This window comes from Ursus maritimus, unplaced genomic scaffold (assembly GCF_017311325.1).
Source record: "Ursus maritimus isolate PB19 unplaced genomic scaffold, ASM1731132v1 scaffold_15, whole genome shotgun sequence".
Taxonomy (NCBI): domain Eukaryota; kingdom Metazoa; phylum Chordata; class Mammalia; order Carnivora; family Ursidae; genus Ursus; species Ursus maritimus.
The window spans coordinates 56227468-56241273 of record NW_024423897.1 but is presented as its reverse complement, the minus strand read 5'-3'; the positions used below and the strand labels follow the sequence as shown (position 1 = coordinate 56241273).

Genomic DNA, 13806 nt, shown 5'->3' with positions numbered 1-13806 from the left:
GTAACACATGGTTTTACAAGGCATTTCTTCTAACACCTATGTGCCCTCATGAATGATCATGATAGACCTACATTCTAGAGTTGAAAAGCTGTGCATTGTTTAAATATTCCATTCTTCAGATAGCACACTAGCAACAGACTTGAAAATAAAAAATGTATTCCCAAACGCAGTTTTTAATGTACAAAACAGGCAGGGTGCCTGTGCCTTAGCGGCTCTGCTTGCAAATAGGTTGGAATATTTTGCCCGTGTGATTCTGACAGTACATTATATGAACCATTCAGTCATACGCATCATAACAAAAGTCAAATTATTTATGGAACCAAGAACACTCTCCCTCCCCAAATAAACTCACAGGAGGCTAACTCATATCCTGTTATGAAACCAGAAAGAATCACACTTGGCTTATGTAGGTTTTACATTTTACAAAGAAAAGCATGGCCTTCAAGACAGTTTTCAACAGTTAGCAGTGTCTCACTATACCGATACTCTGATCGGATTCATATGAAAACAGTGAAACTAAACATTAAGATGAATTTCATACGATCTATTTTTAATTAAAATAAACTTTCCTAATTCTTCCTTGGAGAAAGTACGCCACTGTCATACCATCACATACATTTCTGATTTATTTATAAAAGTCAAATGGCAGATCTGAGACTAGATGAACAGGGAGAAACACTCGAAGCAATTTTAATCCAAGCTTAGATACTCAAAGACTGTGAAGTCTCAAAAATCTTATGGGAAACAGAACTCATCTCCTGTGGCCCTTCCTGTAGGGATGAGGGTCCAGGCCCCAGAGAAGGGGTACGACCCAGCAAGGACTGACTGGGGCACTGGACCCCAGAATGCCAAAACCTACAGAGGAGAAATGGAGCACCATGGGACACCACGGAACTGTGGGACACTCATGGGCTGGGGGACATGCATGGGGCTGGGGGACACATGGCGTCATGGCACAGAAACGAGTCCTTTGGCTCCCTTCCGGCATCCCCATCCTTGGGCCTTGGAGGGTAACTGAGGCTGCCCAGGCTACGCTTTCCTCGGCCCCATGGGGAGCACATGGCATAGAGAGCAAGGCAGTGGTCTCAGGGAAGGTGAGAAGCCATGGGAGGAGCGTAACTGGTGCAACGATGGGCAGGAGTGGTGGCTAATGGGGAGGAAGGACATGTGTACCTGGCCACCTTACAGACGGGTAGAAAGACAGCCTCTCTCAGAGGTGGGAAGAGACTGCGGCTCCCGGTAAGTGAGGGTAACGAAGACAGTTACAAAATATGTCCTAGATTATCATCGCCAACATCTAACAAAGCAATGCTTCTAACACACGCACACACACACACACACACAAATACAATGGGATATAACTATATGATTCAAAATAAAGATGCAGGATTTGTGAAAAATATTTATACCGTGACATGAGAATAGAACCCAGGTTCAAAATCCTATGTTGTACCCTTTCCATTTTGGTTCCTTCAGTCACCTAGGACTACACGTGCCGATGAAGACGGTAGTTTCAAGGCAAGGGCCAATGCCATTCCCAGGCCTGTCCCGGGATGGCCCAAGCTGGAACACCCGTTTTGATTCCCTCAAATGCCCCTCCCAAGATCAGGGGCCAAATGTTGCTAACCCTCTATGAAGCATTCCTACAACTCTTTCCGAAGTTCCAAAACAAATCTCTGGCCAATCGGTGAGTCGGTAAGTAGGAAGGCAACCAACAGGAGCACCCAGCAGTCAGAGATCAAGATCTCAGGGGCCCGAGAGTGGAATTCCTAGTGCCTTGCCTGATTCTGCCGACAGGAGGAATCTCAGTAATCATTACTGTGAGCCCTGCCAGCTACGGCACTGGAGAGAGGCTTCCAGATTAGTCATGATATCCAGGCTCTGAGGCAAAGAAAGCCTAAGTGTGGCATGACACCCCACTGGTGGTCTTCCTCTGCCGACTGTGAAATTGTTCCCCATAAACCAATTCCTATAAGTGGAGCACACTCTCAAGAGCCAGCGTGCTGGGTAAACTTTAATCAATAAACACACAAAGGCAGAATGTGGCACCATTGCCTTAAGTGGACATTAAACATTTAAGACTCATTTCAGAGATGGTTATGAGACTCAGTAAGCATGCTGAGAAACACGCAGTCTTGAAGGTTCACTATTTTTTCCCTCTTTATTGGAACAGACATTTAAGCAAACGACAAGGACAGAAGTGTAAATGGTGTGTCTGCAACGGGTCAGGATGTTTTAGCAGCCCCTCCACAATCAAGGATAAATATTCCAGAACATGCAGTCAAGGGAGTCACCTTGCAAACACAGCAAGCTGTTAGAGTGTGTTGAGCAATGAACTCTGCTAGACAAGAGAAGCCCACGGTGGCAAATATTTTACCTAGGATGGGGGGAAAAAAAAGATCCTGCCAGCACCTTCTGCCTACCCAGGTAAATCGAAGCAAAACTTCAATAAAACGTGCTTCGTTGTATCCAGACGTGACTGTAGCACCTGGTCCTCTTCATTACGAGCGTCTTGTGCAGAGTGAATCCAATGTGTCACACTAAATCATGAAGTTTTAAGTGTACGCAAAAATAAAGATTTTAAAAGTCAAGATTATCCAGTCCTGCCTTTCTTTCTCCAGCGTTCCATCCTGCTTTCTCAAACATTCTCGTAGAGTCGCACTTTACACACAAGTGTTCACGTAGCACCCCAGTGGCCACCTGCTCAGCTGTAACATGAGCCATTTCAAGGACTAGCTGGGCTCCTGACAGCACCCAGGGAATCTCTGGTGTATATTGCGATTAACAGCCTCACCCCTTCTTCAGAGAAGCACTTCCTCCCTAAAGCCCCCACACTCCTGGCCGATGGCCTGTCTACTGCTTCTCAGCCGAGATGGAGACATGGAGGTCCTCAGGGAACCCCTCCCCTTGCAGCCACCCCCACCCGCTAACGTTCCTGCATCCTGGGTGTCCCAGCCTCCCTCCCTCCAGACTCACTGGAGGTGGGGTCTGCTTCCTGTAAGCTAATCTTCCACCTGTGCCCAGTATCCTATCTCCTCCTACGGCCCCGGGGACTCTGTCTAATCAATTCTCTCCTCCTCTCTTCAGCCTCTTCCTTCACCTGGCCTTTCCCCATCACCACTTAAGGATGATTAAGTAATGCTCTCTTAAAAGCTGTCCCCTGCTCTCACATCCCTGCTGGCTGAGTCAATAACTGTCTCCTTTTATATCTCCTTCTTCACCTCACATTTGTTTCTCTGCTCATTACCATCTAGTTTCCTCCCCCAGCACTGCCCTGAAACTGCTCTGATATATGTCACTGGTTACAGGTTTAATTGTGTCCCCCCCAAAAAAGATCCATTGAAAGCCAAACCTTAGTATCTGTGGATGTGACCTTACTTGAAAAGAGGGTCTTTTCAGATATAATTAGTTAAAATGAGATCATGCTGGGTGAGGGTGAGCCCTACATCCAATATGACCAGTGTCTTTATAAAAAGAGGAGCAGACAAAAAGACACAACCACGCCGAGAGAATGCCACGGGGGTAGAGACTCAGATAGGAGGGATGTGTCTACGAGCCTGGGAACGCCAAGGACTGCGGACAAGTCCCAGAAGTTAAGAAGAGGCAAAGAAGGATTCTTCCCTAAAGCTGTCAGAGAAAGCATGACCCTGCTGACGTCTTGTTTTGTTTTGTTTTTCTTCTAGCTTCCAGAACGATGAGAGAAGATATTTCTGTTGTTTTAAGCTATCCGGTCCGTGATACCCTGTTACAGCAGCCCTAAGAAACTAATGCACAGATCATAGGATTTTCAGGGCTACCCCTAAAAAAGTCCTGGTCAAACCAAGATGAGTCTGTCACTCTGCCCCCTGGCCCACGTCTGCCTCGAATTCTGTATCATCCGATGCTCAGAGGGCTGCCTCTCCCTTCTTGGATCCCATGATGCCTTGCTCTGAGCTAGACAGCCCATCTGATGGCGAGGAGGAACTCAGCTTTCTCAATCTAAAATCATCTTTTTTGATTCCCCTTCTTTATTCCACATGGAATCAGCAGCCAAGAACTTGGAGGTCATACTCAGTGCTTCCTTCTCGCTCCTGTCCTACATCCATGAAATCATCACCACCACCTACGCATTTCTAGAATTCACCTAATTCTTTACATTTCTGCTACCATTCTTTTAGCTTAGTGCCTCATGACTGCTCGCTCTGATCACAGCAGCAACCTCAGGATCAGCTCTCCCTGCTGCCTTTGCCATTCTGAACACGGAGCCTATCCAGATGGGGGGATCTTCTTAAGGGGCCTTCCGATGCCAGACAATAGTGAACCCCTACAAGTACTTTAGCCTCAACTCCCTCCACCTCCTCTCCATAACCTAAGCCAAGATTTCATGACTTACTGTACAGGACACTTGCCAGGGCCTGCTATGCTCCCCTCCCTCACTTCAGGGCTTCTGTCTTGGCTCTTTTCCTCTCCCTGAGACAGCTCTCCATCCATCAGACTCATAAACACCTTCTAACAATCATTTGGGACTCAGCTCTGTTGTTGCCTCATCCCAGAAACCTGTAATGGTTCTCCTAAAACCTGGACTCTCCAGTTCAGATCTCCCTCTCCTGGGCTCCCTCAGCACCCAGCCATGACACCTCTTAGGACCTTTAATAGAATGTAATGAAATGTTCCTTTTGGTTTATATTCCTTGAGATATTCTAAACCCTTAGTGGGGACTGTGGTTTTTGCTCTATCTCCTCAATATTTAGTACAGACTGAGTACCTAGCAGGCACCTGTTACATGTTTATTAAACGTTTGCTCCAACTTAAACATATGCAAGTTAAAATTATGCTGAGAGATCATTTACGAACTATGGGATTAGTCCAAATCCCAAAGAGTGTTAGTACACTCCACAGGAGAGGCTGGTGGGAAACAGATCCTCATACCCAGGGCAAATGAGAACACAAAATGGTGCAACCTTCATGAAAGAGAATTGGGCAATATCTAGCAAAACCACATATGCATTTACCCTTCGACCTCACCATCCCATGCTAGGAATCCCTTCCAAAGGTACCCTTGCAAAGGATTAAGAGATGTCTGCAGTAGGCCTTACTCATCATAACACTACCCATGACCACAAAGGACAGAAAATACCTTCAACATCTCCCAGTGGGGAGTTGTTGGGTACACCATGGTTCACCACACAGTGGAGAGCTATGCGCTCTGAAAAGGAGCGGCAGGGAGTCCTCCACTAGGGAGTGGACTCCAGGCTATACCACCATGTCAAAAAGTGTTAGAGAAAAGAAGCATGGACCATAATATATAAGTAAAAGGTTAGCTGAGTGCAGAAAGTGGGAACAGGATGGAGAACACACAAGTCTAGTCAGTTTCTCTGAACGTTCCTTGCTTTCATTAATGAAACTTTGCAACACTATGTAATAAGGTAAATTTTTAAAATCTAGAAATTTCTAAAATTTCTAAAAATCAAAAGGGAAATTAAACAAATGAAATGAACCAGGTTTCGAGTTGGCAGCATAACCACCAAAGAGGAAATTACTCCAAGTGAAGAAATCACTTTAGTTTCCCAAGGACATTGGTAGCCCGAGGACTAAAAGAAGAGAAGCAGATCATCTTACAGCGTTTTCAGTCATCAAAAACGACCAGAGCTGCTTGCCACTCACTCTGAAACAATGCAGAGTCTACAGCAGGAAAAGGCAAAGGAAGGATCGTGCTGGCTGCAGAGACTCGGGATTCTGTGGCCAGGACAAAACGACACAGACAGAAGGTGGAAGAGGTTCGGAAAAGCCCTAGCATCCTGGAGAGGAGCTGAAAGCATCCAGACGAAATTATGATACTTTTTAAAACATTTTTCCTGAAAAGACCTACCACTGGCGACGTCCGTGCTTAAATCAGGTCTACAGAAGGAAGTGGCCTAGAAGAGTCAAGAACATCTTGTTGTCCCAGAGAGTAAGCAAGCTAGCAGAGGCGACCTGGGTTATGTCAGAAGAGCTCAGGAGCCCTCTTGAAAAGGCTTCCATGGGCTTAAAATGAGATGATTTCAAACTGCAATTGCTTGAAATATTTCAAATGTTAAAATCCATATATTAACAATGATGCTAATAACCAAAATAAGGAAATGAAACAAAACAAAAAATAAACATAATATCTTACTTGCTCCCTTTGGAAAATGTTAGAGAACCAACTAACTAGTCTTTAAAAAAACAAAAAAACAAAAATAAACTATGACAACAATAACAACAACAACAAAAACAAACTAGGAAAGGGAAGAAAAGGAAAAAAGCATTAATTCTGACTTTTCTGTATGAGCTGTAGCCTCAGGATATTCAAATAGTTGATAAGGTAAAGTTACTTTATACAGAAATATTCTTGCTGTTAAATGAAGAAAGGATAATAAAATTCGGAAATCCCAGCTTTACACCGTTGAATGAATCGGTAGATTTTGGCCGTGACCATCATCAACTGCCACTTTCACACCTAGAAAGGACCTGCCATCCCCACGAAGGACACGGCAGCATCCATGCCACAGGGGAGACAGAAAGATCCAAACCTGAATCGAAGCCTCCTCTTTTTTTTTTTTTTTAAAGATTTTATTTATTTATTTGACAGAAATAGAGACAGCCAGCGAGAGAGGGAACACAAGCAGGGGGAGTGGGAGAGGAAGAAGCAGGCCCATAGCGGAGAAGCCTGATGTGGGGCTCGATCCCACAACGCTGGGATCACGCCCTGAGCCGAAGGCAGACGCTTAACTGCTGTGCCACCCAGGCGCCCCTCGAAGCCTCCTCTTGATACTACTATGAATTTACGCAAATATTCGGGACAGAAGAACATTTGAATACCAAGGGGATGCATTTGGCAAAATCCAGACTGTGGGAAACTCTACAGGACACAGAGCTCGGATTTCTTCTGAAATTAATTTGCACAGGGAACAACAACAAAATAGCAGAAGACCAACCAATTGCAGTGTATGAGCTCCATTTAGATCCTGAGTCAACTCAACCTTTAACAGAAAGAGACGCATCAGTGTTCATGAGACCATCAGGAATCTCATAATACTCACTGGATGTCAGATGATTTTATGGAATTGGGTTGGGGTGGTTTTTTTTGGCGGGTTTTTTTGTTTGTTTGTTTGTTTTTTGTTTTTGTCTTGCATTTTTGGTCTGATGCAATCATGGTGCTGGAAATTCCCTTTCTTTCAGAGTCATGAACTGAAACATTATAGACCCAATTCTATGATTTTTTGAATTTGCTTCAAAATAATTTGGTGGGCGTGCAGTGAAGCATGTGTGGGGATTTAAAAGAAAAAAAGGCATGCCATGAATTAATAAATGTTGGGTTGGGTGTTCCTTAGACTCTTCTTTCTATTTTTGCAGATATTTGAAATTTTTCATGATATAAAGTTTAAAACATAACAAAACATAAAGCTGTTTATTGGATGAATTATTTAAATATAATGTCAATTATAGTTGGCTTGATAATATAACTGTAAGTTCCTTAAGGACAGGGACAAAGACTAATTTATTTTTCATCCTGCAGGCTTAGAGTACCCAGGGTATAGAGAGCCCTAAATAAATTTTGATAAATAAAAGAGAAAAGTGACCAGATATACATACTAATTAATTAATCCTACAGATCCACTGACATTCTTAAGACATTGAATCAATTCTGTCTGCCATGCAGTGCCAGATAGAGACCGAGGCGGAAGTTTCGTGGTAAGACTAATAAGCCTTTGTTGGGAAACACTGAAGTGAAGAATTTTCTGTTTTACTTGCTTTTGTTGTTATTTCTATAGATCACATTTTTAGTCCCTGGTTCAAATGCCTATGAGGCTCGCAGCACCTTTAAATAAAGGCTGCCTCAACCACGGGATTTTCTACCCGTGGTAACTCCAATTTTGAATTCTTCTCAAGATCAAAGTGACCAGTTCAGGATAGGAAATTCTTGCAATGGAGGATTCTGTATTTTTGCTCATATTTTGAATGATGTCTAAAACAACAGTCACAGAACGACAGAGCAATAACCAGTGGTACTCTCTGTCACTGAACATGGGAAGTGCATGTAAGTGGTGCCCTTGCGGCCCGGGGGTGCCTGCCCCTCACCTTTATAGGAAATGACCGGGTGCTCCGTTGTCTGGCACTGAGATGCATCTGTTTCCGGCTGGGCGAGTCTCCACCACCCCAGGCTGGAGAAAAGCCACGCAATGACGCAGGTCCCCTTCATGGTGGGCAGATGGCCTTGGACTCCGGGCACTTGTCTTCTAGCCAGAAGCCCGTCTTCCTGTCATGTGGGGCAAGTGCCTAAAACACACAAAAGAGAACAATTAGGTGACCACGAGTTCAGGTTTTCTGGTGGGTGGTCTTTGAGTAAAGCCTCATCTATCTTTAAAAAAGGAGAGCCTCCAAGTGCTTGGGCAACCTACCCTTATCTGGGTGGTATTTCAAATACGTGTGACGATGTCTTGGTAAGACCTCTCTTCCTGCCCATAGTTTTATGAAATAACCCTTTTATTATAAAAGGAGAAATGTTCAAGTTTAAGCTGCACCGAGTCAATACTCCTGAAGAAAGCAGTTTAATAGTTGTGACTGCTAATGGTTTTTCCCTTGGAATAACTTCCTCGCCCCCCCATCTAGTACAGACCTATATGTGGAAACCCTGAGGATCCCTGTCCTTCCCTTTTTGACATCCAAAGTCTCCGTTTAATAATGCCATGACCACTGTCTTTTCCCGATGACCTGACTGATACTATGCTACCCAACTCTTAAAAACTGCCCATATTTGGTGAATTTATCCACTGAAATTTATAGATGACCTGCTGCAAAGTTTCTGGCTGGACATCCAGGCTACATCAACTAAAACTCCATAGTGAGCACCTACAGGGTAAAACAAAATTGCTAGGCTGGGAGCTGGGAGACTTTAAAGATTATGAATAATTTAGAAGATTCATAAGCTTTAAAATAAGATGGGCTTGTACAAATAACTGTAAGCTAAGTTGTTAGAAAGCCGTGGAAAGGGGCAGGCGTGCTTTAGGACTTAGGAGAGCACTACCACTATTTAGAGGAACTCAAGGTGTGTCCCGTAGGAGCTCACGTTTGAGGTCCACACTGAAGAATAAAGAGGTTCAACAGATGGAGGATTCTGGAAGTGCATTTCATGCCAAGGGAAGGGGATGAAGACGTGCTCCTGAGGAAGGAGGTGCCAGGAACGGTTTGGGGAATGGTTTCCCATACTTGAGCCAGATCCCAGGAGATAAAAAGGAGAGTTAGTGGGAAGCAATTTAGACAGGGGGCTGGGTTAAGATCTGGAAGGGGCTCTACACCAAGGTCTGAGGTCTCCATTTCTATTCAACAAGCCACCATGGTATAGTTACTGCTGAAGAGACGTAAAAGGTTGTTCTCAGAATAGAGTATGCAGGAAATTGGATAGAGGAGAGCATAAAGATAGAGAAGTTAATTTGAACCTACAGCAACTACACAGAAGAAAAATAAATGAAGCTGTGACATCAAGTGTTATCGATGTGAATAAAAATTCACGCAAGCATGGCAAACATGTGATGGATAGGGGGACGTAGGGCAAATTAAACATGGCCACGGCTTCTTCAACCCAAGAAAGCGGGTTTTATGCCGGTTCTCTTGAAACTGGATTGGCTCTAACTGCTTTGTTCAGTCGAATTTAACTGAAGTGATGGCATGCTAGTTTCCAAGCCCAGACCCTAAGAGCCTGGCAATTTCCACCTCCTGTCTCTTAGAGCACATTCTCTGGGGTGCCAAGAAACCAGATTGTAAGTCCAACTACCCGAGACAGCCATGTTACAGAGACCGCGTGCAGGGACTCCTGGGGTCCCTTCCCACTGAGGCCAGCTTCCCAGCCATTCCCACCAAAGCACCTGATATGTGAGCAAAGCTGAAACCCACCGAGTAACTTCAGCATCACAAGAGCAAAAGAATCACCCAGTGGAGCCCTGCCCAAATTCCTAACCTCCAAAGTATGAATCTGCTACAATTGGGGAGAAAGAAGCAAAGAGGCACAGACAGACTCAAGACAGAGAATACAAATGACCGCAAGAGCAGCAATGCCCCTCATCTGAATATCGTAATCAACAGAAGAACTTTGTTTAGATGAGAATATGATCATTCAGGTTCACGTGTGTGGGGTTTAAGATGCTGAGAGAATCTTCAAGGGAAGGCAGCAGGCTGCTGAAAATCCAGGTTGGGTGCTCAGAAAAACAGGAATTTGGAGACAGCTCAGGAGGTTCGGAATGATTACATCCTGGGTGGGGCTAGGAGATCTGGACCATGGGCGACCAGTCCACTGGACTGGGGCACTGCCCGGTCTTGGCCTCTGAGACCCAGCTCAGGTCTACCAGGAATTAAGAGCAAATTCTTCCTTTGCACGTACTTTTTCCATGTGTCAGACCCAAGCCAACACCCAACCCCTTCCGATAACTGTGAACCCAGTCAGACAGACCCACTGCCCACGGGCTCGCCCTACACTGATAGCAGCCATCACTCCCGTCTCCAGCCTGACACGGATGCCTCCGGAAGGAAAGGGAGAGAAAAATCACGCCAGTGCTGGAACATGCCTTCCCTGGGATCCAGAAAGTGACAATCAGAGACGCGGGATGTGCCCTGTCAAGGGAAAGAGCAGCTAAAATGGAACGTGGAGTTTGATAGTGAGGAGACAAAATTACACGTTGGCCACGTTAACCTAAGGAAAGTGCATTTAATGAGAACAGGTGATTTTTAGAAGTTTGTAATTTTCAGGCTATAACATGCTACCTCTTTTCTCAAGATAAAGACACTCTAAACAGCTGTCCCCGTAAGGTGCCAGGGAAGGGCATTCAGTCTTCACTTAGAGTGGGCTTTTCTCAGCATGCCACCCGTGAGGCTAATTTCTTGAATCTTCTTTTCCTCCGCACAGCGTTGATCTCAAAAGCAGGTCCCTGCATCCTGGACTTGGCAATTTCAACTTCCCCCGAATACGATAAAGCTCTCACCTCTTGGGGGAGCATATTTATACCAGGGATTTTAGTGCTCCGTCTCAGCACTACTGACAATTAGAGCCAGGTAATTATTTGTTCTGGTAGCTGCTCCGTGATTTAGCAGCATCCCTGGTCTCCGCCCACGTAACACCAGTAGCGCCACCGGCCCCGCGTGCGCCAACCAAAATTGCCTCCATTGCCAAATCGCCCCCGGTTGAGAACTTCTGATTTATATGGATCATAATCCCTCTCCTCTTTAGAAATTAGACAAGCTATCATCACTTGAAAGTTTATTTTAAAATACTTACACAAATCACCCAACTGACTTTGTATTGCCTTATTTCAGCACAATTCCAATACAAATGGAAGTCCCATTAATTACAACTACTTGCTACACCGGGAAATACATTAGGAAGGAACTTTCAAAGGATCAATTTCAATAAAAGGTGTTTTGGTTTCATCCTAGCACCTCTGGAAAATTAAAAATATATTAGGTGATTGAATGCTAAAAATGATTTTGCCAATAGGAAGACGCAGCACCACAGGCTAGTTTGGGCGACAAAATAAGACATTTTGGGGGCATCTACTTCAAAATCCCTGAAGCCTTCCTTTGAGTTTCCTGATGTGGGAGGAACCCTCTATAAGCTCCATCTAAATAAGCAAAACTCTGTATATAAGTGTTTGTGCAATAAATAACATTTCCCATTCACACCCACACTGCAAATGAATAGGCTTTGGCGAACAAAAAAATGACTGTTCCTTTTAGTTTAAAAAAAAAAAATGCTGTCAGATAAAAAAGAAATCCAAAGAATGAAAGCTTACACGAGAAGTTTTGCTTAGGGAACAAAGTCCAACCAGTTATTAATAAAAACAGACCTAAAATCAGCTTAATGTACTTCTGGGCAGGGGAGGCTGTGTTTCTTCTCAGCTCCAGACCTACTGTATGTTCAGAAGCGGCCAGACCCGCCAGGGCAATTCAGAATCCACAGAAACCCTCCGACCCAGCTCCTACCTGCCAGCTTGAAGAACTCTCATTGGAGAGAAGATGCCTGAGTCGGGCAGGGAGCGGAGCCACTGAGCTGCCCGAGGGGACTCAGGTAGCCGGGCGCACACCTGCCTGCCTTCCTCAGCACAACCGTCCTTGTCTCAGAGGGCTGAGGCCGCGTGGGTGCCTCTTCATTGTGAGAAGTCAGTCCATGGAAACATCAGAAACACAAACGGCACGACTGGTAGGGGGGGATGGACAGACAGCTCTTTCTGCAAGGTTGACGTTGTCATCGATCTTTCCACCTCTTGGCCCTATTCCAAGACATCTGATGAACTGCTCACCCAGAGACTAAAGGCCCGCCCAAACTGAAAGCAACATTCCACTATCCGGCACCCCCTGGCACCCCTTGACAAGGCCAAATACGGTGTCTGTTGCGCAATCATCAGTTGCTACGAGGTAAACAGCCCTGCCCTATTCAAAAACCCTCAGGATTCCTTCGAAGCTTTCCAAAGAAAGTAGTGTGCCGGGCGCCTGGGTGGCACAGCGGTTAAGCGTCTGCCTTCAGCTCAGGGCGTGATCCCGGCGTTATGGGATCGAGCCCCACATCAGGCTCCTCCGCTATGAGCCTGCTTCTTCCTCTCCCACTCCCCCTGCTTGTGTTCCCTCTCTCGCTGGCTGTCTCTATCTCTGTCGAATAAATAAATAAAATCTTTAAAAAACAATAAAAAAAAAAAAGAAAGAAAGTAGTGTGCCCTTTCACCTACAACCCGTCCGCTTAATTCCATGTCCACTCCTCCCATTGCAAAGGCTTTCCCATCAGCCTCTCCAGCATAACCAGGGTCCTCAGAGTGAGCCTCGCACACACATCAGTACATCTGTTGGTGCCACAGGCCCCAGGCCGGCCTGAGCCTTTCCAAGACCCCAAGGTTCAGGCTGGTTCCCCCTTCTGCGCACACAGTGGCCGCCCACTCCAGCCCCTGTGGTGGCTTCTACGCAGGAGCCACGGGCTACCAATTACAGTACCTGCTTCCTCATCACTGGTTGCACGGAGGCTCACATAACCTGTCCTGTTTCTGAGTTTGACTTATTGCATTATGGATTGAACACATCGTTACGGTCCCAAGACTATGCGTTCCAACATGCTCACTCGGCCGTCTGCATGAATCAGGAGTCGCACAGCCAACGTTCTACTTAGCATTTAGAATTCACCCATCCCTTGCCCTGAGCAAACAACACCAGGAGGTGCTTTGTGCAGTCCCTTGGCACGTGAGACAGGAAATGAGTCAACAACCCACTAAATTTGAGGTGAAGAGGTGAGATCACTCTATAGCTGAGAAGGCAGAGGCTCAGGCAGGGTCAAGGATCCTACAGGTGAATGAAGGTGAGACCAGGTAAGGGAGTGGTGGCCTCGAACCAACCACACTGAAGGGGGTCACCTGTGCTCAAGGGACAGCCCTCCAACACAGCGGGGCAAAGACGCACAGTCCACAGTCCAGGCAAGAACAGTCAAGCAAGTGAAAGTCTGCCTCTTGATAATCGTCAACCAGAAGTCGGAGCAAAGTCTCAGAAAACACAGGAGAACGAAGACAGAAGCTATGGCTTCTGAAGACGTTCCAGGGACAGTGTTCGGAAAAAAGGAATGAGCAGATGATCCAGGAGGATCAACGCACGGGCTGTGTTCAGGTCTGGAAGGCACGTATCTTGAATGAATCTACGGTCTTTCTTTACGAGAGTATCAACTATTGTAGGTGCTGAACAAGAAATGGGATTAAACGAAGAATCAATAAAACAATAAATTTACGTTAATGCACAGTGCTCGAGTAAATAGATTCTTCTAACCTTTTTCAAAACCAATAACTG

At 45.4% G+C, this 13806-nt stretch overlaps 1 protein-coding gene across 1 annotated transcript in view; it reads right to left on the bottom strand.

The window, feature by feature from the left end:
- The window catches only part of SEMA5A (semaphorin 5A), a 482957-nt gene that overhangs the window by 308501 nt on the left and 160650 nt on the right, over positions 1-13806 (bottom strand). Inside the window, exon 2 of the mRNA XM_040630558.1 lies at positions 8080-8277. Within this exon, the coding sequence (XP_040486492.1) occupies positions 8080-8200 (121 nt within the window). The 5' untranslated portion in view covers positions 8201-8277. The remainder of the gene's footprint in view (positions 1-8079; positions 8278-13806) is intronic.